This window comes from Ornithodoros turicata, chromosome 7, assembly GCF_037126465.1.
Source record: "Ornithodoros turicata isolate Travis chromosome 7, ASM3712646v1, whole genome shotgun sequence".
NCBI lineage: Eukaryota > Metazoa > Arthropoda > Arachnida > Ixodida > Argasidae > Ornithodoros > Ornithodoros turicata.
Window position 1 is genome coordinate 53,435,870 of NC_088207.1, and position 25,045 is coordinate 53,460,914.

General features: G+C 45.1%; 1 protein-coding gene across 1 annotated transcript; it reads right to left on the bottom strand.

Moving 5' to 3' along the window:
- Window positions 1-1,723: 1,723 nt before the first annotated feature.
- Window positions 1,724-23,162, bottom strand: LOC135401558 (venom metalloproteinase BumaMPs1-like). The gene is made up of 15 exons (XM_064634030.1): window positions 23,045-23,162; window positions 21,300-21,478; window positions 20,285-20,374; window positions 20,078-20,201; window positions 19,895-19,954; window positions 17,233-17,256; window positions 16,849-16,973; window positions 15,307-15,378; window positions 12,784-12,923; window positions 11,863-11,915; window positions 9,525-9,636; window positions 7,296-7,463; window positions 3,750-3,897; window positions 2,208-2,327; window positions 1,724-1,920 (listed from the first exon to the last, which is right to left on the bottom strand). The coding sequence occupies exons 1-15, from the start codon at window positions 23,127-23,129 to the stop codon at window positions 1,879-1,881; spliced, it is 1,542 nt and encodes a 513-aa protein (XP_064490100.1). The 5' UTR covers window positions 23,130-23,162; the 3' UTR covers window positions 1,724-1,878.
- Window positions 23,163-25,045: the final 1,883 nt, after the last annotated feature.

Consider the following 25,045-nt stretch of genomic DNA (forward strand, 5'->3'; position numbering starts at 1 on the left):
ACCCCTTATGCACGATGCCACCATCGCACCTGGGCCGACTTCACTCGCAATTTCTTTCTTACGACCGCAGCTGTGTGGTGGGCGGTTTACATGCAAGTAGGGACATGAACGCTGCAACCCCGCAAAGCGATGCTACCACTCACATATATGACGACTTCACTCGCAGTTTTTTTCCGCTACAACATCTGTGTGGTGGGCGGATCACATGCAAGTATAGACATGAACGCTGGCAACCCTGTCAAGCGATGCCATAATCGCACCTGGGCCGACTTCTTTGGCAATTTTGCCACCTGGGCGGCTCTACGAGTCATGTGATGTACTTGGTCCCCTACTTTAACTACAACGTTGCCCATCACCATTTCTCAGAGAAGTTGTGGCCATGGACTGTGTTGCAACATACGCATGTTTTGTGGTGGGCATGCATTGGATTGGATGCCACATCTAACGTTGGACGAGTTACTCTTAAGGTGTGCAATATCAGTGCAGGCCTTGAACGCGACATCTCCAGTGTTTTACACCATAAAATACAATGCTGGCTATGGTTACTACTGCTACTTATGCCTTCTATCATTACTATACTTCTACTTTTACCATTACTTTTGCCTGCTGTTACTACTACTACTACTTATGTCTGCTATCATACTGCTACTGTTGCTACTGCTGCAGATGCCTGTTATTATTACAGTGTCAGTTGTACGGGCACACCCACCCAAGATCAAGTGTTCGTCCGCATTAAACGCAGGACGACGACGGTCCACCCAGTTAGTTATACCGGGCCACAACCATCTGCCCACCAGGGCATTCCATCACCGCCGGCCAGGACCCATGTGGAGGAAGACCAATCTCCTGTAGTGTTGCTGGGAGTGCGATCCCGAGGTCGGCTGTGATCACCATTGCATTGTAACAGCCATCAAACATTGATTCACACATAGCTGATGCTGAAAATTTTGTTACAATTGCATAACCACCCCTTCAATTTTTACTACTGCCACTACTACTGCTTACTACTTTTACTACTGCTGCTCTAACTGTAATGTAGTCCCGGGCTAGTGCTGTAAAGCAACTGTGGCTATCGGGGGTGTACAGACGTTTGCACATGGAGAGAAGACAGCAGGAACAAGTGGAGGACAAGGGTTTGACTATGCAACCTGGGCCGACTTCAATGGGAACTGTGCTGGAAAGTCTGCAGGAAAACCAATAGAAGACCTCAGACACCAGAGCCGGTGTGAGGATTCAACCCCACCACCTCCTAATTTTCAGCAAGACCTTGGCTACCGCCAACAAAAGGACACTTTTACGCGCTTGACCATGCCGCTGATGCTACTCTTACTACTACTACTGCCACTTACGCCTGCCATTGTTACTACTACCACTACTGCTACTACTACCTATGCCTGCTATCGTTACCCCTGCCATTGTTACTAGTGCTACTTGCGCTTGTTACATAAACTTGGCGGCTCTCACCTAGCACCAGCCCCGTTCCGACCGGGCCAAGAAGGGTAGACGCCTCGGGCGCCGTACGTCCTGCACGTCCCGAGAGCTAGTTTGAGCAATATTGCGTTGGTCAGGATAATTTTTGTGTTGAAACTGCAAATAAGCTCTTTTGCTTTTTTTTTTTTTGCAGGGCTTCGGCAGGTAGCGGCGGGTAGGGTGCTTCACGTTCCACGTTAACCATTGTGCTGAATGTGGCAGATGTCGATGGGTTCAGTATTTGGAGACTAAGTCTTTTATGCGTGTTTTATTGAGTGACGCTAAATGAAAAACTCTTTTGTCAGTGATGATTGTAATGCTTGTTGCCTGTAGTTAACAGTTGGCGTGACTTGAATGATCGTACCATGCATCACTGCGTCGGAGTCATATGTTTACGAAGAGTGCAGTCTAGGGTTGACTGTAATGTTTGCATTCTTTGTTCACGCAAACCTGCATAGAAATAGGCGTAAATGAGTGAAGACGTTCATGCTATATTTCTGCAAATTGTACAAAATGCCTCCACGCATTTCTCGTGACAGCAAGTGTGCCGAGAGCTCTATCCGCATGCTGAGCAGCTAGCTAAAGATGAAGATGAGCCTCCGGAGCTCTGATGAGACCAGACCAGTCATCGTTCACCTGTTGACTCGGATGCCCCCTACGTCGACTTCGTTGAGAACTACCTCCTAAAGTACCAGCGCGATAGCTAATCGAAACTACATTGACATTTCGTTATTTACCTTGCCTGTGCTTGCTTCGCAGGTCATCCCATCCGGGGAACTGTAGAGGAAAAATTTTCGGTCCTCGGATGGAAGCTGGCACACAATTACGCAGTCTCTCAGCATTGCTCCTTCAGCAAACTGTAAGAAGATGTGCTTCGATGTGTCAGTAAGTCAATATATGCTTCCAAACACATCACGGACGACTTGTAACAAACTAGTTCCAGGAATGACAGAAGGCCGCATGTTCGAAGTAGACCCTGCCACTCCTGCTGACGAATTGAAGGACAAATATTGGTTACACGTAGAAGTAACTGAATGTACAGATGTGGAAGGGCTTGTATAGAAGGACCTCTACAAACGTCTTCCAAGGCCGCCTTTGGACTCCTGGCTAGTAGTTGGTTGTTGGCGTCCCATGGCCGTTCTGTCACCTCACTACAGCTGCTTCAGTCTTCCAACGTGGGGCGGAACGTGGAGACTGGGAAGGTGCGCGCCGCTGTTGCCAGGAGACAGACGCCAGCGTTCGCAGTGATGTCACTTGTTCTTGGAGAATTCGAAACTATGAAGTTCTGAGGGTTTTTTCGAAAATACGATAGTTGATGTCACGAACTTTTTGAGAAGCCGAGGCTGGAAGCCGAATCCGCTGTTTGACGAAATTTCGAATTTCTGGACAGATTTGCCGAGATTCATAACAGTTCGCAGACTTCATCTTTGTAATCAAAAGAGAAACTGATGTTCTGAGGCTGGAACAACATAGAAGGGACAGATACAAACATCTTTCATCGTTTGTAATCAAAAGCTCGAACCTCAATTCGAACCGAATCAGTCGACCCTCGGCGTAGTTTTTAGGATTTCCTGAATGAAAGTTCAAATTTCGCGAACTTTTGTGAATTCTAACGTCGAGAGGTTCGTGACATCAGTAAACTTCGGCGAAGTGCGTAATTCTCACTGACAGCCTTTCATTTTGCACACTCAGTCTATGAGCAAAGTTCATTCATACGACTTTTTTATTTATTTTTGAAGTTTCACAAATGAGATGACACTTAATATGGCTCAGAACCCTTTCTCACTCTCTATGTGTCCATCAGGAACTACTAGGCAAAATATTTTCGCTGTGCGCTGTATTGTCACTATGCAATCAAAGTTACAGGAACCGAGGAGAAAGAGGGCCTGACCGACCCGATCTTCGAATCCGCGCGCCTCTCTTTGTTCATTTCTTCTCAGCTCACGCGCTACTTATGCACGCCTGAGCTGCGGCGCTCTACCTCACGAGTAAATCGATCATAAAAACATGCCGATTGATTGATTTCTAAGAGAAAAACTGGAGATGATACAGGCTACGTCGCGACGTTCTCTTATTCACACAAGTATTTTTAAACGCTTGCCGAACAGGGCCTTGCACGCGCACTTCCATCACCTGCCCCTGACATTCCCCCCATTTCGTCGTTCCATTGTATTTCTTTGGACAACACATTGCAGCCTAAAAAAATTTATATAACCTCAGTGCTCCTTTAATGAAACATGAGAGAAGACAGAAATGATCAGATTGAAATGGTTCCTCACGTCAGGTATGCTCTTTGCTGTCATGTTGTGCTCTGGATACTCAAGCCTGCAGAACTGGTCTGGAGATCCGATAGTTTCTCCTGGAAGTTTGTTAACAGTATAATCGGTCGACCTACTTCTTGTCTTCAGACACTCTTTTGTGTCCTCACTGGAAGGAAGTTGAAGGACTTAGACTGAACTGAACTGAAACGAAACTGAACTCCAAACCGAACAAGAAAAATATCTCTAGAAACTATAATGAACTGTGAGGTTCAGGAGGAAGAATGGTACTGCCACCTAATTCCACGTTGGAGATGGTTATTCGGATTTTGCCCAGGTCATTGCGAACTTTTTTCAGCCAGCACTTCAGTAAGGTAGCGTCTACTAGCTAGTGTCTGCCAACGACCCCAGTCATCCTCTCGCAGCTAGGCACTTGCCACACCCTCAAACTAATGTCTTCTCAGTCTCCTGCTGTTCCGTTATTTGTTCCTTCACCGGCGAGCATCCAGGAGGTTGAATCGGCCATCATTCACCTGAAGAGCTGTGCTCCATTTTGTCCAGATGGAATCCCTTTGTTCATTTTGGAGGCCAGCAGGTCACCTTTATCGCTCCATCTGGCTGACATTTACAATTAGTCCACCAGAGCCATCATCACTGCACTGGGAAAACTAGCCTATGTTGTTCCAGTTCACAAGGGGCTGGGGTAAACCTGCAAACCTCCTTGAAAGTCACCGAACTGTGAGCATCACATGCATCCGCTGCAAGGTCTTTGAGTCTATCACCTGCTACCAAATTGCCAACTACCTGGAGGCACACAATCTACTCTGCAACATAGAACACGGTTTTAGACGAGGGAGGAATGTGAAACGCTACTTTCCATCCTCCACCAGATCTGAGCACTGCGCTTGATCACACCAAGGACTCTGATGTGATCCCCCTGGTCTTCTCCATTGCTTTCAATAAGGTTATTCACATCCTCATTGTTACCGAGCTCCCTGACTTAGGCATCACAAAGTTACTTTAAACTGGATAACAAACTTTCTAACAGATCATCTTCAACGTCTCTACTACTGCGGAGCTCTTAACCCTTGGAGTCCTGTAATGGCTGGTCTGCCTCACGGGTCAGTGATAGGGCCCTTGCTTTTTAACCTTTATATCAACGGCCTCTCATCCTCCATCAAATCCTGACTGCGATATGCAGATGACCATGTTCTCTACCGAACGATCAAAGAGTCAAGGGCCGTGACGTCCTACAGCCTGCAGTCAGATTTGCACAACATATGCTGGTGGTGTGAGCACAGTGACATGCTCCTCAACCCTGAAAAGAACGTTTACCTGAGGGCTTCGCGAAAGCGGAAACTGCAGGAGGAGTCCTAATGGATACATGAAACCCACCTATAGGATGTCTCAGAGACGAAACTTCTGGCAGTGTGTTTCGACCATGGTCTCACCTTTTCACCACACGTTGACTCGATTTCTAAATGGGCAAATCGTGTAAGAGGATACATATCCATGACATCTAGAGGACGTAATATGCATGCACAGGTATTTTGCACGATGCTCTTGTGCTGCCTATTCTTGCGTATTGTGCACCTGGAGTCCACAACAAGACTGTGTGCAGAGGCGTTTAGAGTCAGTGCAAAGGAAAGCCTAGAAGGCTGTTTGGTTCAGAAGTGATAGACATACCACAAAGCTGTCCTACGAGCAGCGTCTGCGGTTCGTGGTTGGTCCAGGTTCGACAGATGGTGAGACTTTTTGCGAAGGGTTCTCTTATACAAATTCCTTCATGACTTCATGACCTCTGTCCTTTACCTGAGAGCTACATACGAAGATGTCGACGGGATCCCTTTAAACTGGAGCAGCGATTAACACGTACGGTAGGCTAATCTTCATCGCTATTCATCCAGGCCTCTTCACTGTGGAACCACCTCCCAGTGGAGGCCTACTTGGCTTCTACTGTTGGGGAATTTAAGCGGATCCTTCATTCAGTGAACTTTTGAGTTCTTCGATGTCTTTTCTTCTTTCTTTTATGCATTTCTTTCCCTTTCTATTTTCCTTCTTCGTTGTTAAGCCATACCATGCACCCTGCACTTCTGTCTATGGGCTTTTCTGCCTTCTGGGTGTTCCTGGCTGTCAGCTAAGTGTAACGTACCAGAGTCGTTGATCAACGCGGTGGCAGCTTTTAATCACGAGCGCTGACTGCCCAGATCCGAATCTCAATCCGAGAGTCCCGAGTTCATGAGCCTGTGGCACGAACGACGGGGTCGCATGGCCATCATCGTCGTCCGCTACACTACCCCTTTTCTTTGATAGTTCAGCAATTAAGGTGCACTATTGTCACGATACTGGTAAGACTTGCAATTGACTGTCGTGATCGGGAGTTGTACCCGTGTGTTGCGTTTGGACATGGTGCAAGTTGTTTCGGATCGTCAGAGCTAGTGGAAGATCCTGTGTTGTCCGTAATAGTCCGTATTCCATAATAGTGGGCTTTGAAGAATAGCGGACGTCACAAGCGAACGCGACAAATGTAAGCGGTCCTAGTGCATCACAGCTGCTTAAAGCATCGGCTCCAAATTCCCAATGCCCGACCGTTAACAGCGAACGACGAGATCGCAATGCTATCGTCGTCGTCCGCTACATAAGGCAGTTGGGCCAAGAAAGTTTCATTCATTCATTCAATTGGAGACACGGCTTCGTTCATAAGCAGATGCTGGCACTGGAAGCCTGCCTAGCCAGCTGGTCACCTGATTTTTTTTTCTTATACATTTCCTCCAACCTAGTATAGCGACGCTGAACATTCTCTTCCATATGACTGGGAATGGGCTCCACTGGTAGTTGTGGCGCACAGTTCCTTATGGAGCAAGGGCGGAATATGTGGATGTCGCCATATAGTGCCACCAAAAGGTGGGAATCATGGGTGGTGAAGGTGGATAGAAATGCCAAGACATTCATTGGAAGTTTGTGAAGTTCAAGATCTCGTGTGTAGAATATGCAAAATGAACTGGCAATTGAGTGGATTGTGTAAGGAATTTAATTACTGCATAAATACACAATTTTGTTCAGGACTATCCTTGTGGTGTCTAACATGTCAACACCTTTTTCCGAACTTCCAGCAACGTGATACGAGTGGTGATCACTAGCGGCCTACACCAATACTACTTGAAGTCGAAATATTCGAGGTGTCGTCACACAGGAAGATATTCTAGCAGAAAATCTTTCCAAGAAAAGTGTTTCGCCTTCTTGTGCATATAAGATCATAGACAATATATGCTGGGAATAACGCTTTGCAATAAAATAAAGGTTCTGCCGTAACAGTCCCCTGGGGTGCATTTGTCTTCCTATGCTTAGTTCTAGGTTTTTCGGTGCTGCCAGGTTAAGTCCTGTTTTCCACCGTATAACCGCGCAGACAACTACCATCATCCGATGGAAGGCGACAAGAGGAAAGGATGAATGAAGGGAATAAGAACTGAAAGAATGGCGACAAAAACTATGGTACTGCAATTGAAATCGAAGGTACTAGCGCGTTCCTCTCTTATGGTAAGATTTTAGGAAGCAGGGCTTGCTTACTGGTAGACATGCCACACTTGTTGGGCACAACAGTACGAAAACCTGTGGACGCTGCTAGACGTTGAATATGGAGCCATAATCAGGTGCTCAGACGCCGGGCAGTTTTTGGCTCCAGGACGATTTGAAACAGTACTTGGGGCGTCTTCACCATCATGGTAGCATCCCAATCTGCAACAGAGATCCGATCAAGAGTCGGAAGATGGTACATGGCGTACCTGGGCGTCGTCTGCTAGCATGGGGGGAGAAAGAATACTAGCAGACGACGCACTAGGCGCTGAGTATTACACATCATCTCTCCCGGTTGGTGGCGTTGTGTGAAACACGGCCTCTCCTAGGAGGCGATAATGTTATGGGTCCTTCGCGAACGACACCGCCGATAGAGGACAGGTGAACCACGGGGCCACGTTCTGGAGATTCCAGACAAGTATGCCACTAGCAGTACAATGAACCAAACTCATGCTTGTGTGCAACTCATTTTGCCCATGCTAGGCAGTATGGGCAAAAACAGATACCATTGTTTTTGATCCAAAGAAAAAATATGGACATAGGCTGTAAATGCTAGACAGCAATATTACAGTTGAAGTATGGCTGTCATCGAAAAAGTGTTCACCAAAATGGTTTTCTTCGCTTTGCTTTCCTCCTCCACTTTAAGGAAGTAATGTAATCGACGCCAGCGTGCAGGATATACTAGAAAACGACAAAGCCATTATTTTCATTCGCAGGGATCTAGAAAGCTGCAGTAAGCTTGTCGGATTTGTTGATTGCAATCAATTCCCCGACTGTTACTATAGGGAATGATATGATTTTGGCCCAAATATCGCTGGCGGGCGCGCCGAAAGAAGCGATTTCGCTGCATCTCCCATACACTTCCATGTATCGAAAATTTGACAAACTTTAATTCGCCAAAAATCAGTTCATCGAGTCAGGTCTTCAAAAATAAGCCATTCCGTAGTAATTTAATTTTCCGTAATTTTGTACAACCGTTGGGACGCTAGCAATCCCCCGAAATCTCCTGTGCGCGAGACACCCACCTTCACTTTCACGATAGACACGTGATGAGCGCCGCCACGCGCGTCATTATGTGACGTGAGAGGTAGGGACGTTCTTCGTTGGACCTGGGACCACATGATTGAGGTGAACAACACTGCACAGGCCGGAGCGTCTGCTACCGCTTCGGAGACTCTAGGCGGTTGAACATGGTTCAACCTGCCAGGTTGAACATGTGGAGTACACTGCACAGTGTAAATTTCCTATTCCTAGCTAATGTTTAGAGACCGCCATTTGCATGGCAAGTTTCCGTGGTTCAAGAAGTGACGAATGTGGCATTATCCTTGGCTACAGCAATTCGCCCAACAGACAGCCTACTTATACCTTTTCTGGAGATACTATGCCAGTCGCAAAAGCAGTGTGCGACGAGGTGGAATCTGTGTATTTGCGAAAGCACTGGGAATGGAATGGCTTGTGTGGGTTGAGCCAAGCGCACACTCAAGTGTACATGCGAAAATGTTTAAGCGGTCTCACGACGTGCTCTAGAAGATAAATACGTTTGTGGGGACCAACTCCAAAGATCACTTTCATATAATACCAAATGCAATCCGAATGGTCGAATACACGTACGTCGTTCATTGCGGTTGCTCTATGGGGTTCACCAAATATGAATATTGTTCAGTGAACGTCGCGTGCTTCCACAAATTTCCGAGGAACAAGAAAAAAAAAAACTTGATAGCTTTGGATTCTCCAAGAGTAGGTGATGTCACCACGAGCTTGGCGTCTGTGGCACATCTTAAGCTTTCCACCCCACATTGGAGGACCACCAGTAGTATGGTGAGGAGGCAAGCATCGACCTAGTTCTTAAAACTACAAAATCCTTTTATGATACTTCAGTGTCGTGTATAGAGAAGCAACATTTTGGAAGATGAGACGTATGGATTCCGATGGCATCAGCGCGGTAGGACTGTGAAGGCACAAGATTTAATCCATGGTAGCACAACACCATATAGTTCTATGCCCCTGTTTCTTATGAGACACAACCGATATAAAATAAAATAACTGCTTTGATACAATTGCAAAGCAACACGTACAAAAAATCTTCGATGAGGAGCATTGCGTGCTCCCATTGCTCTACGACGAGGCCCCGTGGATCTTTTATGGTCGACAGCTGTATAACAACTGATTCCTACGTAGCTACAATGTAACGTGGTTATCGTTTATGAGATCTCATATACTCACAAGTGGCCGACTTCATGCGCAAATGTGTAGACGCCATCGTAGGTATGAGGGAAATCTTCTGCTATTCCAACTTTATACTGCACATCACATACGCTTCCTACAAAAGCTTGACCTAAAATGTACATAGGTATGTTCCCAAACATCAGCAAGAGGAACTAACAACAGGGTGTACTCCGAAAAAGTTTCCTTGAGTATGAGGAGGCCAAGAAAGATGAGACAGAAACACAAACTCGGATAGCTCTTCCGTTTCGTCTTTCTTGACCTTGTCATTCTGAAAGGAAATCTTGTCAGCTTCAGCGTCACACAGTACGCTTGTCAAATTTGTTATCAGTTCACATTTACGTCGATGGAGCTCAATGGAGTAAGTTTAGTTAAATTCAGTTTAGCTAAACTCAGTTTAGTTAAATTATTTGCATGTCTCCATGCAAGTAGTTTTTTACCAGCAGATTCTTACCGCAAATAATAATATTTCCGTTTCTGGTACCCAAGGATCTCCGCCTATTATTACCGTTGTTGTTTCTCATTGAGTTTTGGTACCAGTTTCCCTTTCTTCACTTGAAGTAGATATGTCGTTTATTTATTTATTTAGATATACTACAAACCCATCAAAGGGTTCAAGTAGGGTGGGCCATAACATTTCACTCAAAATGGCACTCAGAATAGACACACATAGACACACCTGCAAGCACATGCATACAAATACAAGAGTGTGAAACATTTGGTCAGACTCTGGTGATTCCATCAACAAACTGCTGTAATTTGGTTACATTATGTACGGCCTGCGGCAACGAATTCGAATCGCGAATAGTGCGTGGAAAAAACGAGTACCTGAAACAATCTACACGTGCGAATGGTTCTTGGACAAGGGTACTATGAGAGCTTCTTGTAGGACGAAGTTCGCGGAACCGTGTGTAAGAATCTATGTCGATGTTATATATTCCACGCACTATTTGGTACAAGAATTTGAGTCTCTCCATCCTAAATCTGTCCGGGATGCTGGCCAAGTTTCCTCTTTGCTGTAACATTGTAATAGAAGTGCTGTAACTGTTAAAAATAAATCTCAGAGCTTGATTTTGATTTTCTCAGCTATAGCTGTTCTGGGTTCTGTTTCCTCTTGAAAAAAAAAAAAGAACGGCTGTTCTAGCCTATGCAACGCCGAATGCACAGGGTTACTTTCTGCGTCATACTTAAAGTACAAAAACACGAAGGCAAATGGTGACCTTCGTCTAGCACTTACACTTGAATTTAGAGTGAGACACTAGATTCAACATGACAAACAAGCGCGCGCGACGCCGACGATCACCATTATATTGCTTAACACAGATTGAATTGGATTGGACTGTCTTGTCTGCACTGGAGTGCACCTTCACAACTTGTTGATGCAAACTGCTCGCTGGCTTCTGAGACGTCTGCACCAGCATCACAGCCACCATCATCCACAGCTGTCGTCGCTCATGTCTGAGCAGGACAAAGCCCGACAAATTTTTAGGCTACCCAGTCAGCAATGTACGGGCCCACACACAAAAAAAGGAACTGGCGGGGCCGGACTTGGGATTTTGGAAAAATGTCCTTCCTGGGAATGAACCTGACACTACGTTCGAGAATTTGTCCCGTTCATCCGTGTGTTCCCCCGCGCGGCAGGAGTGGTTTGCCATAGTCGCGCTAGGCGGCGAAGTGATTAAAGGTGATGATGATGGCAGTTAGAGGTTTATGGCACACAAGCAACGAAGGCTACTGTGCATCAAAACTGGCAAAAAATATGACAGAGGAAAAATAAAGTGGGTAAGTTCAAATGAAAACATTATATACCGAGAAGATGATTAAAGGAAAAGTTTGCTCCCTAAGCCAAAAGGTACGTGGAGGAGCATTCGACTCCAAACAGCTCTCCTGCAAGACATTTTGCTCGAAATCGTTGGTTTTCCATAGAAGCTATCTGTATTTTGCTTGTATAGAGCTTGTAGCGCGGGTAGGTCGACAGGGAGGAAAAAAACTAAGAGTGCCTCTCACATGCACGAGCGAAGATGACAGCCAATAAAGGCTGCGAGGTCGCTGCTTGGCCTATTAGCCCAGTCAGGCAATGGGTAGGAATGCCCTCGTAACATCAGAGTGTTGTCACATAACGTCGAGCATATGTCTCTACGTGCGGGGATTGCAAATGATGTGGATGCTAGTGCTCTGCAATGCCAATACTAAGTTATGCCGCACAACCTCACCCAATGTAAAGCAGAAATGAAGTAGGTAATGCACAACCCTTTTTTACAACAATAATATACGATGTGATCCATTAAGAGCGTATATCTCCTCAACAAACGAGACAACTCAGAGAGGTGACACATACCTGATAAGCCGGAAGAATACTCGCCATCCTCATAAACGCGAACAAGGTCCCTCCTGTTGATATAAATATGCGTTCAATGTTACGTGCACGGCATTGTTTTCTCATACGGCTTAGACCCTGGTTAATCGAGTTGGTAAGATAAAGAGGCTCTGATGCTGCTCTCCTCAGAGACCAGTCGATTGCAGCGCCATACCTGCGGCGTAACAGGTTACATATACTACAAATGTTTCTCATGTGCGTCTACGACTCAACGTCGCCTTCACCCCTGCGTTCCGTGCTAAGCTGGGTTACAGTAACACGGCGCTGTGCCTAGCTTGCCGCACCCCAGCTACGATCCCCCATATCATCGAGGACTGTGAGCGGTACACGTGTGAACGCCGGGTACTTCGACGCCAACTTGAACTCCTCGACCATAGACCATTCAGCTTGTCCAAAGCACTTGGCCCATGGAGCTCCCCTGAACATCAGTGCCGGGCTCTTCGCTCCCTTTTTGTTTTCATGCAGGCCACTGGACTCCTTGAAGAGCTCTAAACAGAACTCCGACCTGTCGTTGCTTCATTCTCACCATAATTCATCCTCTCATATTAACCACTGTGAAATGGGGTAGTGTCCTGTGGCTACCACGGGGAAACATCCCATGTCATCATCACTTCTTCATTTATTGTTGTTGTTGTTGTCATGTGCCCGCGTCCTCTCTCTCTTTCCATCGTGACCTGTAGCCGTGGTCTTCCTTACACCCTCCACGCGAAATTGTCGTTGCAAAAGAGATGTTCCGCAGAGAAGCGCTTGTCACACTTGCGCTGCTATGCGGCCTTCCGGTGAGCCCATACCAAATAACAGATCTAGTAGCTGTGATTCAGAACATATTTTGTAACTTTGGCCCTATTCCTTGCCTGCTCAGGTGAATGAATCAATACTTACCCCGTTACGAGTATAAGAAGATCGAAGGACGCAAATTCATCGTTCTTCTCGTTTGTGTAGTTTGCGAGGTTGACAATTGATAAGTAGGAATGTATAAGGTTCGCCTCGTGAAGTTTCAGGTATTCAGACTCCTCTTTTGGCTGCAATCGAGATAAAAGGAAAACGTTTAGATTTTCATGCAGTGTAAGTGGTATACAGATAGAAGGAGAAGGGTTGCGAGGGGCGCTATAGGGTGAAGGCAAATGGGATGGCAGACACGGCTTACATGTTGTGGAATCTCGCTAAATGGAGGTCACTTAATTGCTGCTTATTCTAGCAACGCGAAAAATGTTCATGTTATTGTTGTTGTTCATGTAAATTGGCTTTCAAATTTTGGCACCTCCAAATATAGGATACAAAGCACCATCATGAAGAACTTGACTGTGTGATCACAGACACAAGTCATCACCTCACAGTTCTTGGGACATTTTGAACTAATTAATTTTGAACACTTCTAGAAACTGAAAGGTAGCGACCCTCAACTTTTGCAAATGACAAATTTGGAGTACAACGTAACACATTTGAGACAGATTACTAATTACCAGTAGGCTTTTTCTGGAGGGAAACAGCAAATCTTTAGAAGTTCAGTTTAGACTGTTAACGGTTGTAACGTACTAGTTTCGTGCCTGGAAGCGATCTGCGCCATCTGTTGGGCCCACACGACCACCGACGTCCCAGGGATATCCCATTCTCATTCAGACGTCCGGATCCGTTTTAGATGTCCATGGCACGTTTCCTGGACATCCTTGTGGATATCCTGCAATATTCTAAAGACGTCCTCTACACCACATGTCATCATGACATACTCAGATAATGCAGTTGTGAAACGCGCGTGAACGGTTGCACATCTGCATTCCTACAGTACTGTGTAGATAAAACTGATTTTTGTCAAACGGAGAGTCGGTGCGGAGTTAATGAATTGTACAAAGGATTTGGTTAAAAGTTATTACGCCCAAGGTATTGTACAAAAATTAATTGTTAGTCAATTCTTGCAAATAAGACAGTACGAAATTCCGAACAGATGTTACAGAATGAATATACACTGGGTACGCTTAATTATTTGAGCGAAATTTAAGCGAGAAACAGAGTTAACCGAAACCAGCCTTATAGTGTATGCCATAAACGCTGTTTCACGAATTGTCCGAATCAGGTCCTGATGGGATGCTGTATGGATCAAGTACTGCAAGGGAGAGAGAAACGCGGGACGATGTAGCACTACCCAAATTCGAATTTCGATGAACCAACGACCTTTCTCAAACCAAATGAGTAAGAAATGGGGACACTACCTCCACGGTAACTTAATACGCCAAGCACTTACTCATTTCACTGTTGTTTTTGTACGCAATTGAATTAAACGGAGATATCGCACCATTCATTTTGACTCACAGCCGAGCAGGGCTCTCGTATATGTAGAAGCTCGTGAGAACACCAATGTGCAATGTCTGTTTCCTGTTTGGAAGTGAATGCCACTTCATTTCCAAAGCTTTTCAGCTGAGTGGCCCAATCTTATGTTGCTGCTTCTTTTTTGAAACGCCTCGCTTATTTTCCATAATGGGAAACAGCTCGGAGCAACAGAAACAAAGCCACCGGCGAGTTAAAAAATGGCGGAGAGACGTTTTACATTCTGCAACAAAGCGTATACGAACCACGAAAAAAATAAACTAGTAACAGACGCTTGAGATAGTTAGTACCCGCTGGAGGAATTTCATTATTCTTCAGGTATCCATCAGGTGAAAGTACATCGGATGGACATCCGTGGGACAGAACTTTCTGACTTGGTGTAGGGAAAAGTGGTCCAGAGATAGTCCTACTTTTTTCGCATTGGACATCCTCAGGATTTCGCTAGGACACCCAGGAATCCGTATTTTGCAGTCCCTCGAACGTCCTTGGAGCGTCCTTTGGCAGTACTTGGATGTTCCTAGGATGTCCTTATATCCTGTTCAGGACATCCTCGGGACATCCCTGAGATGTCGATGGTTGTGTGGGGGCTTTCTCTCTCTCCGCGTCTGTGTGTCGTCTGCTCATGTATCGCTGCTGTTTGCAAAACTTCGCATCCAAGTGATTTAACTGAATGCCTGGGTAGCGTTCTTCTGTTTCTGAATACACAAACTGTGCACCTTCGAAGTGAGATCGGTTCTGCACTCGCGAGAATCGCACAATCTCGCCTGATATATCATCTAGTTGCTTGCGTTTTCAATAGGTGGCATGCGAGTCGCCCAGTGTTGGGGCGCCAGTCTATACTAGCTTGCTTTGCACAGCGATCTTTTAAATCTGATTGCTATATATCTGATTGCTATAATATACAGCAGTACTGTTACGTGTCTGAAGCGTGCAAGTTACAACCTTTCAGAAACCCATATGTAGTAAACGGTCCCAGATATAGCAAGTGTACCAGGGTTTGCATACCTAGGTTCTCATGGACTCATCATGACGAATTGGGCGCGGTTCTACTTTGAACGAGACTCGAAAACGAGGTTTACTCACGCTGTGTCTCCAGATTCCAGCTAAGACAAGCTTCACTTTTGGAAACACGAGAGTTGCATACTTTAGATTCACCTAGAAGGATAGGAACATGTCATCATAAAAAAAGGTTGAAACTTGGACAGGTCGGTAACTCATAATTAAAATCGATAAAACCAAGAGCTGTGTCGTCGTCTTCTTTCTGTATGTCCTTGTCCCCATCCTGAGGGTTTTATCGATTTTAATTGAACGTAATTATGAGCAGTTGTCATTTAGATGGACTGCAATCCACGAGGTGATGCGACAAGCAAAGCTATCAAGCTTGTGCCTTGAATTAGTTACTCCGAAGAAAGAATTCGATCGACTTGTCCTGGTTCTGAATACGCATTGGTATGCTGGTTCTGTCTCGCTAAACTTTTCCTTGCGCGTGTCACTGAGTTTGTCGAGTTCAGTGCCAAGAGACAGTGCGGGGGAACGTGGGTCAGCGGCATCGATACGTGCATCAAAGTGGGGGAGAACATGCACGCACCCGTGCATGGCTTGCATGGATTTTGGGCACTGGTTGAGCGTCACAGGAACGTTGCCAGGACTTCGCAGGGAGATATACGGATAAATGTGAAGTTTATGACATGTTGTTCCGACAGCCACATTTTTGTTGTGCTGAAAGCAGGCAAAAACTTCTGTAAACGCTAACTGGATATGGCGGAACAAGTAAAATCGTTATATATTTTTTATCGTTCGCGTGCTGCTGGCCGTGAAAGTATTTACCAATGCGTAACGCTCGTCAAGCAACAGTGGAATTCGATCACTGTTACAGCTCCACTAAGCAGCTAATCACATTACAGACGATAGCTTGAATTAAAAACACAGTATTTGGCAGGAAGGAATGTGAGACACGTTATTGGTTATACCTTGACTCTGCAGATACGTGAGCTACTTGTAAAGACAGCCCCTTTCACCGTGACAAATGTTTTACGCCCAATACACTTAAAATGAACGTGCCCCAACAACTTATATTTCAGTATATGCTCCGGCCTCCGGCCATTTCGAGGCCACTGCTAATGATCTGGTCTCCCTTCAAATCATTGCTCGCTGTGGAGGGTGCAAAAAGGGAGCCTGCTGTTTTTTTTAGCGTTTTTTGGGAGTGAGAGTACTTTTAACAATAAAGCCTTAAATAATATCCTTGGGTTATGATGCTATAATATACTTACTGATCGAACTACACACAGTATCAAAACTACCGAATTACGGGGTTTTTATACTGGCACCGTACAATATCCACCTCATATTCACATGTCCATGAAAGACATTGTCGGGAGATTCTTAGGATCAGAAAACAGGGGTAAAGTCCAGCTCCCATGGATATCCCTTGGATGTAAGTTGGACCCTCACGAAAATCCACTGGATATCAAAATATCCATGTTGCGACGTCTTATGCATGATCACTTACAATTATATTGTTCAGTCCCGCTTTGTTGAAAACCTGAGGGCCTAACGCTTTCAATGTTTATGAACAAAGGCGCTGAAGCCCACCATTCGGTACCTTCCAATGCCTTATCAACTTACCGCGTTTACAAAGATACCAAAGTATTGGATAATCTTGTCCCGCTTTTCCCCTCCTTTCCCTGTAAATTTTTTATGATGCGCTGTGTCAAGCACTATCACAACTTCCGGATAGGTTTCTGGTATTTCTGAAAGGAAACGACGTAATTACATTCACATGTCTTTTTATTTTTGTATTTACAAGACATTGCAGGCACTCAGGGGCTCAAGCAGAAGGGCAAAGTATAAATACAAGACAGCCAATGTGTGGCAACATTGTACAAGGCCTGCAAGCTTCAAAAGTCAGCAGATTAACAATCACCGTTATGGAACTGCGGCATGCGAAGGACTCACAAAAAAGGACGCACAACAGGAGAAAGATTTTGGAATACAGCAAATGTGACTTACGAGTTTGATCATGACGAGCGTCAACTGAGAGAAACAACAAGAACTGAGAATAAGAAATTATTGAATACAATACCTGTTATACCAGTACGTTAGACAAGACCATTACATAAGGGAACAATGACAACAACAACGACATAGATGAATGGATGATGATGATAATGATGTGGGATGTTTCCCTGCGTTGAGTGGAGGACCCTACCCCATTCCAAAAAGGTTCACACGAAAGGATGAAGAGGGAAGGAAAACAAAAGAAACCTCTACAGTTCTTGAAGGAGGCCGGTGACCCTGAGAAAGGGAAGAAAAACGCGAAGTGCACGGCATTGGATGTGCAGGGTTACTCTATGTGCTGAGCACACGAGGGAGTGGGACGTTGAATCTTACAGTAATACCCTATTCACTTGGTCGCATACCTGTGTCGTAATGCATCTGGTATGAAGTAGGGGAAACTGTAGCAAAGCGGATACATTTTCTTTTCGGTTTGTCATCGTCACCCCATGCGGAATCTTCATCGGAGTAGTATTAAGTGCGTTTGAGGACGAAATTTTGTGTCGATGCACGGATGTGTTGGATGTTAGTAAGCAAATAACGCTTTTCGATGATCACATAAAATTTCCAAGTTATAAAATAAACTATTGTTGCGCTGAATTATGACTGGCAACTTCAAGCAACGGCTATGCTGCGAAGATCTAATGGCAGGAATTCTCACTATTCCAGTTATATGAAACATGGAGGACTTTGATTTATAGGCAGCCTGTGCTGTGAGGGGCAAAGCGAAAAGGGATAAAGTGGGAAGTCGTCACTGTTTTTTGTTCCCACTACCTCTGACTGATGGGGAGTCTACAGAAATCTCAACAAAAAATAGTATTTATTCTTGACATCTCCCTGTATGACAAATGGCTTCGAACTTGGGCGGACTGTGACTTGCAAGACAATATTTTATGACTCATAATATATGTTTTTCAAATAAAGTTTTTCTTCTCTCTGTAAGAGTACACACACTTCCCACCGTGCCGCCCAATACTTTCGGCTTTTTCTTCCCTTTCTGGGGGCCACATGCCTCCTTCACGAACTGTAGGGATTTCCTTCCCTCGTCATCCTTTCATGCGAACCTTTTTGGAATGGGGTAGGGTCCTGCACTCAACGCAGGGAAACATCCCACATCATCATCATCATCATCCATTCATCTATGTTGTTGTTGATCCCCATGGTGCCCCAAGTGAGAAATCTTGGTTACTCTGCGAAGTAATTTTTTATACGATATCTCTAACAACCAGCACCATGGCACACTAATTACTAATTGTGTTTTGCGGAAAGATCGCAGCATCTTTTAGGTGTAGAATTTTTCATGTCCATGTGATTAACAAGCTCGAAAAATATTCTTGAACGTTAGTAGTATAGTCGTACCGTAACTTTGTGTCACCTTCACCTGCAGGCACATAAAATAGTACACCCTTGCTGGCATGCTGTGATCAGCAATTACTCGATCCAGGCGGAGCACTGCTCTGAAGGCAGTTATAGCTATTATATAGAACAGTCATACAAGAGGAAAATTAGCTTGCCGCAGCTGAGCTCTTTGGCCGCAAATATAGCATATGTTTGTGAATGCTCAAACCTCGCCAAGCCAGTACTGGACAGTTATTTCAGCCTTACTGTCCAGTACTGACATGGCGACGTTTGAGCACTTACAAACATACGCTATACGTGCAGTGAAAAGGCTCCGGCAAATTTTTTCCCTTACATACTTCACTTGCCTTGCACTGGGTCTTCAGTGGTGCTTTAGCACACCCTGATGGAAGGAATCACGTGCTACGCGACCTTCTGACGCCATCCGTTAAACCGTTGTCTGCCTGCTTACTGCTGACGATGGCCCAATAGGGCCGAAACAGCTGACCAGTACTGGCATGGCGACGTTTGAGCACTTACAAACATATACAGTCATATGCATATAGTTATACGGTTGTTATAGCGATGCATAGTTATCGTGCTAAATGTAGCCGAAAAAGTAGCACTCCGCAGCTCCGCACCGAACTGCGTAGTAGGTACTGGGCATAGGAAAGTCCTGTATGGGCTCCAAACCACGCAACTGGCTGTATCGCAGCTGAGACGCCTCTCCCCAGAAGGCGACGTGTCGCACCACCTGAAGTGGCCGTGAGCTGTTCTGCAATAACAAACGCACGGGAGCAGCGTCTCAGGTGCTCTTCGCAACGGTGCCATTTTTTCATTGTTTTGACTTCCGGTTTGGTACATTTAGCTATAAAACTCTGCACTTCGATGTTCAATCACTTTGAAATTTACCAGAATTGAAGTGCTTTCAGAGCGTGACATGCAGGTAACCCATTGTTCCACCTGTATTAAGTAACTGCAGAACGCGGCATGTCGGTACGGGTATACTTTTATAGGCCACTACCATGCAGTACTCATCAACGATAGGACTTGTTGTATCGTGCTAAGTGCTTGTCTGCAGTCGAGTGTGCCATTGAAGAGAGACACGAACTACAGCACGAGGTACGAGATCAAAGACAGAGGGAAGATGAGAGGCACAACAACAACAACAAAAATAAATGATGACGATGAGATGGGGTGTTTCACCGCGGTGGCGCGGTATCCTACCCCATTGCACGTGGAACATTATGATGAGAGGCACAGAGTATATGCACCTTACCATTTATGTGCCCAGTAAATGCCAAGGCACCTTTCTGGAATTCTGTGCCTGGAGCATGCACTGAAAAAAGGAACGTACTAATTAACGTTTAACGAAGACGCTGTCACTGATTGCCTTAGGCGCCAGCGGCAGGACTACATTCTTACGCTATTTCCTCAATGTACTGGGCTTACGTGGGCTTACGTATGTCTCCCTGTTGAGACAATCTTTCTTCTACCTCGTAAAGCAAGTGACCTCTGTCACCTTGAGAGTTCCTTCCCTCAGTTTTAAGTGGTCGGATACGAAGGCTCTTTCCCACGATTCCTTCCTGGAACGCGTTTTACTTTAATCTTTTTCTGTGTTGGCCCTCGCTGTACAGCCATTATGGGCAAGATGCCCTAGTGCGGTTACCACTTCAAGTCCACCTTCCGTAGACACCATGAGCGACGCCATACTTTCTGAGTCATGGTACAAGTTCTTCTCGAGGTGTCGACCTTCCAGCTGAAAAATAAAAGAGGTTGAAGAAATATATGCACAAAGAACAACAAGCGCATGGCTTGAGTCTGGGAGGGCAGGCAATCAAAATAAAGAAGAAATTCGTGTTGTAGTGGATGAGGTAAACACAAGTCTGATAACGCCCAGTTGCGTACCTCAGCTGAATGATGATTCGAACCCATACCCTCTGATTGCTGATCAGAGATCGTATACCAATTACGCCAAGCTATCTCTGACCGGCAATCAGAGGATGTGGGTTCGAAACCCACTGCTGGTGTCTTTTCCTCAACTGCATTCATTCAGTCGAGAAATTAATGTTCTGCTCATGTCATTACAGGGCTGCATCTTTTGCAAACCTGGCTAACTAGTTGTGGATGGTGGCATGTCAAATAAGCATGCCATTAGTTATACAGGTCGAACCGCATCGGACGGTAGGAGAAAGCACGAGCTGTCAGTTAGTGCCGGTGCTGTTGCTAAGTGCAATTAGTTATTTTTCTGCACCGCCGTTTACCGTGCAACGAGGCATATAATGGTACTTTGGAATACACACATGGAATGTACACATATGGCAGTACCACAGGACTGCATTTGATTGCTTTAGCAAAGACCCTTCCGAAGCTCCTTGCAGCATTTATCCATTTCAGCAACGCAACGCTTTTCTCGAGATAGAACCAGAAATCAATGTCCACACTGTGGTCGGCACAATCGGAGCCACAACCACAGCCACAGAGCGAATGCGGGAAGGTACAGGCATCCGGTTTTTCGATTATGATGGTGTTGATTAGAGTTTTTTCTAGCGCATCGACAACTATGGCCATAATGCGCCAAAGCATCCGGTTTTTCCCAAGCTGACCTTGCGACCTATCTCTTTGGCACACACACATATTACTTCTGCGTGATAGACAGATAAACATAAATGGCACTAACTTACGTGGTGTTGAATCTCGAAACCGTCTTCGTATTCTTTGTACAGAAACTGATCCGGAAACACGGAACTCTTCGTCAGCTTTAGTTGTAGGTCGTCCTTAATTGCTAGTATCCGTCTTCCATCATCACTTCTCCCTTCTAGTAACTTGGGAAAGACAACTGACTTGGTCGCACTCATTGGTACTGTGGGGGGTAAAAGGGAAAAAGAAACAACCGTTTCAGGTAAACAATGTGAACGAGCCAGCTATAATGACCCTTTCTTGTGGCTCGTCGACCCCGCAGCTGGACCTTACTATTGCCTGTCGTTGCAATAGAGCAGAATAACCACTTCTAGATCGTCTTCGGTTGAACGTCGGACGCACCCCCTCACTCCTATGCAAAATGGTGGACCCCCCTAACTGCACAACTTGTTGCGTGGAAGCCAACATCCAGCACTATCTTTTATCCTGCAAACGGTATCTTCCTCAACGACTCCCCACATACGACAACTTAGTGACCTCAACATCTCTTTGGCTACTTTGCACGGCCCATTCCTGCGTGCCCTAACTACACCGTTCTCACAGAAGTTCAATCGATCCAAGGCCTTTAAAACCTCATCGCCCCCATTCTCCTGGCGGATCAGAGCAGGAACTGAGCCCATCCAGCCTTGGCCTCACCGATCCGAACTGACTGACGCAGGGCTCGCGCTGAGTTTGCGACTGCGCCTCTCTCCTTTCTCTCTTTTTTTACGTGGGAATAGCAAGTCGGCTTCAGGAGCCAGGCTAACCTTTCCCCTCTTCCTTTGTTTTTTTCTCTTTGCAATAAACCTATATCCCCCTGCACAGCCAGGTGGTCAGGACTTCACAATCTTGCTCTCCCTTCATGCTTTCGTTCTCTCGACCGGCCTCTTAATTTTTTTATTCAAGGAATAGCATGTATCTCTGTGCATGACTAACCTTTCCTTTCTTTGTTTCCTCTGTCCATAAACGTACTTGTCTTCCCTAGCTATAATCAGTTAGCGGTACGCAACGTTTTACAACATCAACCCAAGTTTCTAGAAACTGGAAATTTCACTTAAAATGTCCTCGTTGGTTGACGTGACATGACGTAAGTTTTTAAGTTAATTAAGTACGATTTTGGAGTACTTTTGCCCATCACCTCTACTATCACACAAAATTAAATCTGTACCACACGTTCAATTTGCATACAAACCTATACCGCTGCCTGAAGTATCAAGGAATGTCAAAATATTATTGAAAATTCAGGAAACTTGAGTTCTTGAAAAGCCTCCAGAAATTATTGAAGATTCTTAAAAATTGTACGCAAACCATATTCCACTGCACGAACTCTCAATAAACATAAAAAATATTCTTGCCAATTTTTGAAAAATTCTTCAAAATACCGCTGCACGAACTCTCAAGAAATGTGAAAACATTGTTACAGTCCCGAACCTGTGCGAGAAACTATGGTGTTTTCCAATTTGTTTACTTTTCGACCAAGACCTGGAATATTTTCCCACTTGACATGAGGAGCATATCTTCCCTTCTTGTAAAACTTCTCTACCGAATTCTGTTAATGTTTTGCAATTCTTACGTATAAATAGCAAATTTCACGGTACATTTTCTTCTGCGCTGTTCGTCATACGTTGCTTTGATTCATAGACGAGCTCCTCGGTAATTATGCACTCGTTAATAACATGAGGTCTCAACACTAGTTTTTCAAGCTGCAGCACCTCCGTATGCTAAACAAATCGCTGAAAAGTAACCTTACCAGTTTCGCCAGGTGTAAAACATGCTACAAGTAGAAGGCATGTCTTGAACATAGCTCTATAAGTCATCGTTGTGCACTTTTGCATGTTGCACTTTTCACTGTGATCTGCACTTTTCGAATGAGCTTTATGCGCAACATTATTTTATTGAGTACCATTATGTCATCTTTTTTTCGGTTGGTTAATAATATGATTCGCAGAAGCCGTCGTCTATTCATCGCAATGGATAGCAATAGTACAAAGCGAATAACAATAATAACGCATTTCAATTATAAAATGGCGACATTCAGACTAACCTACACTGTGTCTGACATTGTTTTTGAAATTGGCTCCCCTGATTTCATCTTTCTGCTTCAGTTTTAGTGTCCGACAGTTAAAATGCGATGTTAATAAATGCTGCACCTGCCAACTTGCGTTGATATTTCCTTTCTTGACATTAACTTCTTTCGTAGAAGCACTCCACGCGGCGCACAAACAATTGGAGGGATATTGCTTCAGAGTATACAATACAATACAGAAGGCGTTCTGATTTCAAAGTCCGTAATGTTATCCTGGTCTCACCTTGTTGCAGACTCTGGTTCCCTTCTGTCTGAAAATTTAGAAAGATTCGAAAGACACTAAAGTATTATATCACGGTCTCTCCAATGTACCGTGGTACTACTATAAGTCCACTATCTATACAGGGTGTACTCCTGCGGCGGACAAACTAAGTTGGACGGATATTGCTTCAGAGTATACAATACAACACAGAAGGCGTTCTGACTTCAAAGTCCGTAATATTATCCTCGTCTCACCTTGTTGCAGGGTACAAGTTGCTTAGACACGCCGTCTTCCGCGAGGGACGTTAAATACGGGGTGCCGTGTGATGAGCTTTCATCGCACGTTAAAGAACCCTCAGGTGGGCAAAAGCAATCCGCAGACCGACCGCTGTGGCGTCGCTCATGATCCCAGTTGTCTCGCGACGTAAACTCCGAATTATTATTATTGTTGCAGACTCCGGTTCCCTTGTGTCTGAAAAATTAGAAAGACTCGAAAGGCACTAAAGTGTTACCACGGTCTCTCCAATGTACTGTGGTGCTATTATAGGTCCACTATCTATACAGGGTGTCCCAGCTAAGTACGAACTTATCTTAAAAATATATATGTATCACTTTTTCCCAGATGAAATCAATTACAGTATAGCATATGCTGAAGGGCACTTCTTAGGAGGGCATTACCAAACTCCTAAGGCAATGTCTTCGTTAATTTTCATTAAATAGTAGCTACGAAGCTGTCCCAATAAGAACAACTGGTCCCTTCCGTCACCTGACATCGAAGCCGTTTTCAGAAGAAAAATCCGTTCGATAGATCGTTCGCAAAAAAATCGTGAAGGAACGCCATTTCTTTCTTTATTTTGTTGATTGGGCTCTTAGGAGAGGCGTCTTCCTTCACCCCCAATGTGAGATGCACCCCTTATGCACGATGCCACCATCGCACCTGGGCCGACTTCACTCGCAATTTCTTTCCTACGACCGCAGCTGTGTGGTGGGCGGTTTACATGCAAGTAGGGCCATGAACGCTGCAACCCCGCAAAGCGATGCTACCACTCACATATATGCCGACTTCACTCACAGTTTTTTTCCGCTACAACATCTGTGTGGTGGGCGGATCACATGCAAGTATAGACATGAACGCTGGCAACCCTGTCAAGCGATGCCATAATCGCACCTGGGCCGACTTCTTTGGCGATTTTGCCACCTGGGCGGCTCTACGAATCATGTGATGTACTTGCTCCCCTACTTTAACTACAACGTTGCCCATCACCATTTCTCAGAGAAGTTGTGGCCATGGACTGTGTTGCAACATACGTATGTTTTGTGGTGGGCATGCATTGGATTGGATGCCACATCTAACGTTGGACGAGTTACTCTTAAGGTGTGCGATATCAGTGCAGGCCTTGAACGCGACATCTCCAGTGTTTTACACCATAAAACATAATGCTGGCTATGGTTACTACTGCTACT

What these genes read in the sequence shown, in the direction of transcription:
- LOC135401558 (XM_064634030.1), bottom strand. Translation starts at nt 23,129, where the DNA reads ATGCAAAAGTGCACAACGATGACTTATAGAGCTATGTTCAAGACATGC. An exon ending in CGGAAGGTGGACTTGAAGTG is followed by an intron (nt 20,202 to 20,284) that starts GTAACCGCACTA and finishes AACGCGTTCCAG; the next exon opens with GAAGGAATCGTGGGAAAGAG. An exon ending in GTATTCTTCCGGCTTATCAG is followed by an intron (nt 9,637 to 11,862) that starts GTATGTGTCACC and finishes TGTACATTTTAG; the next exon opens with GTCAAGCTTTTGTAGGAAGC.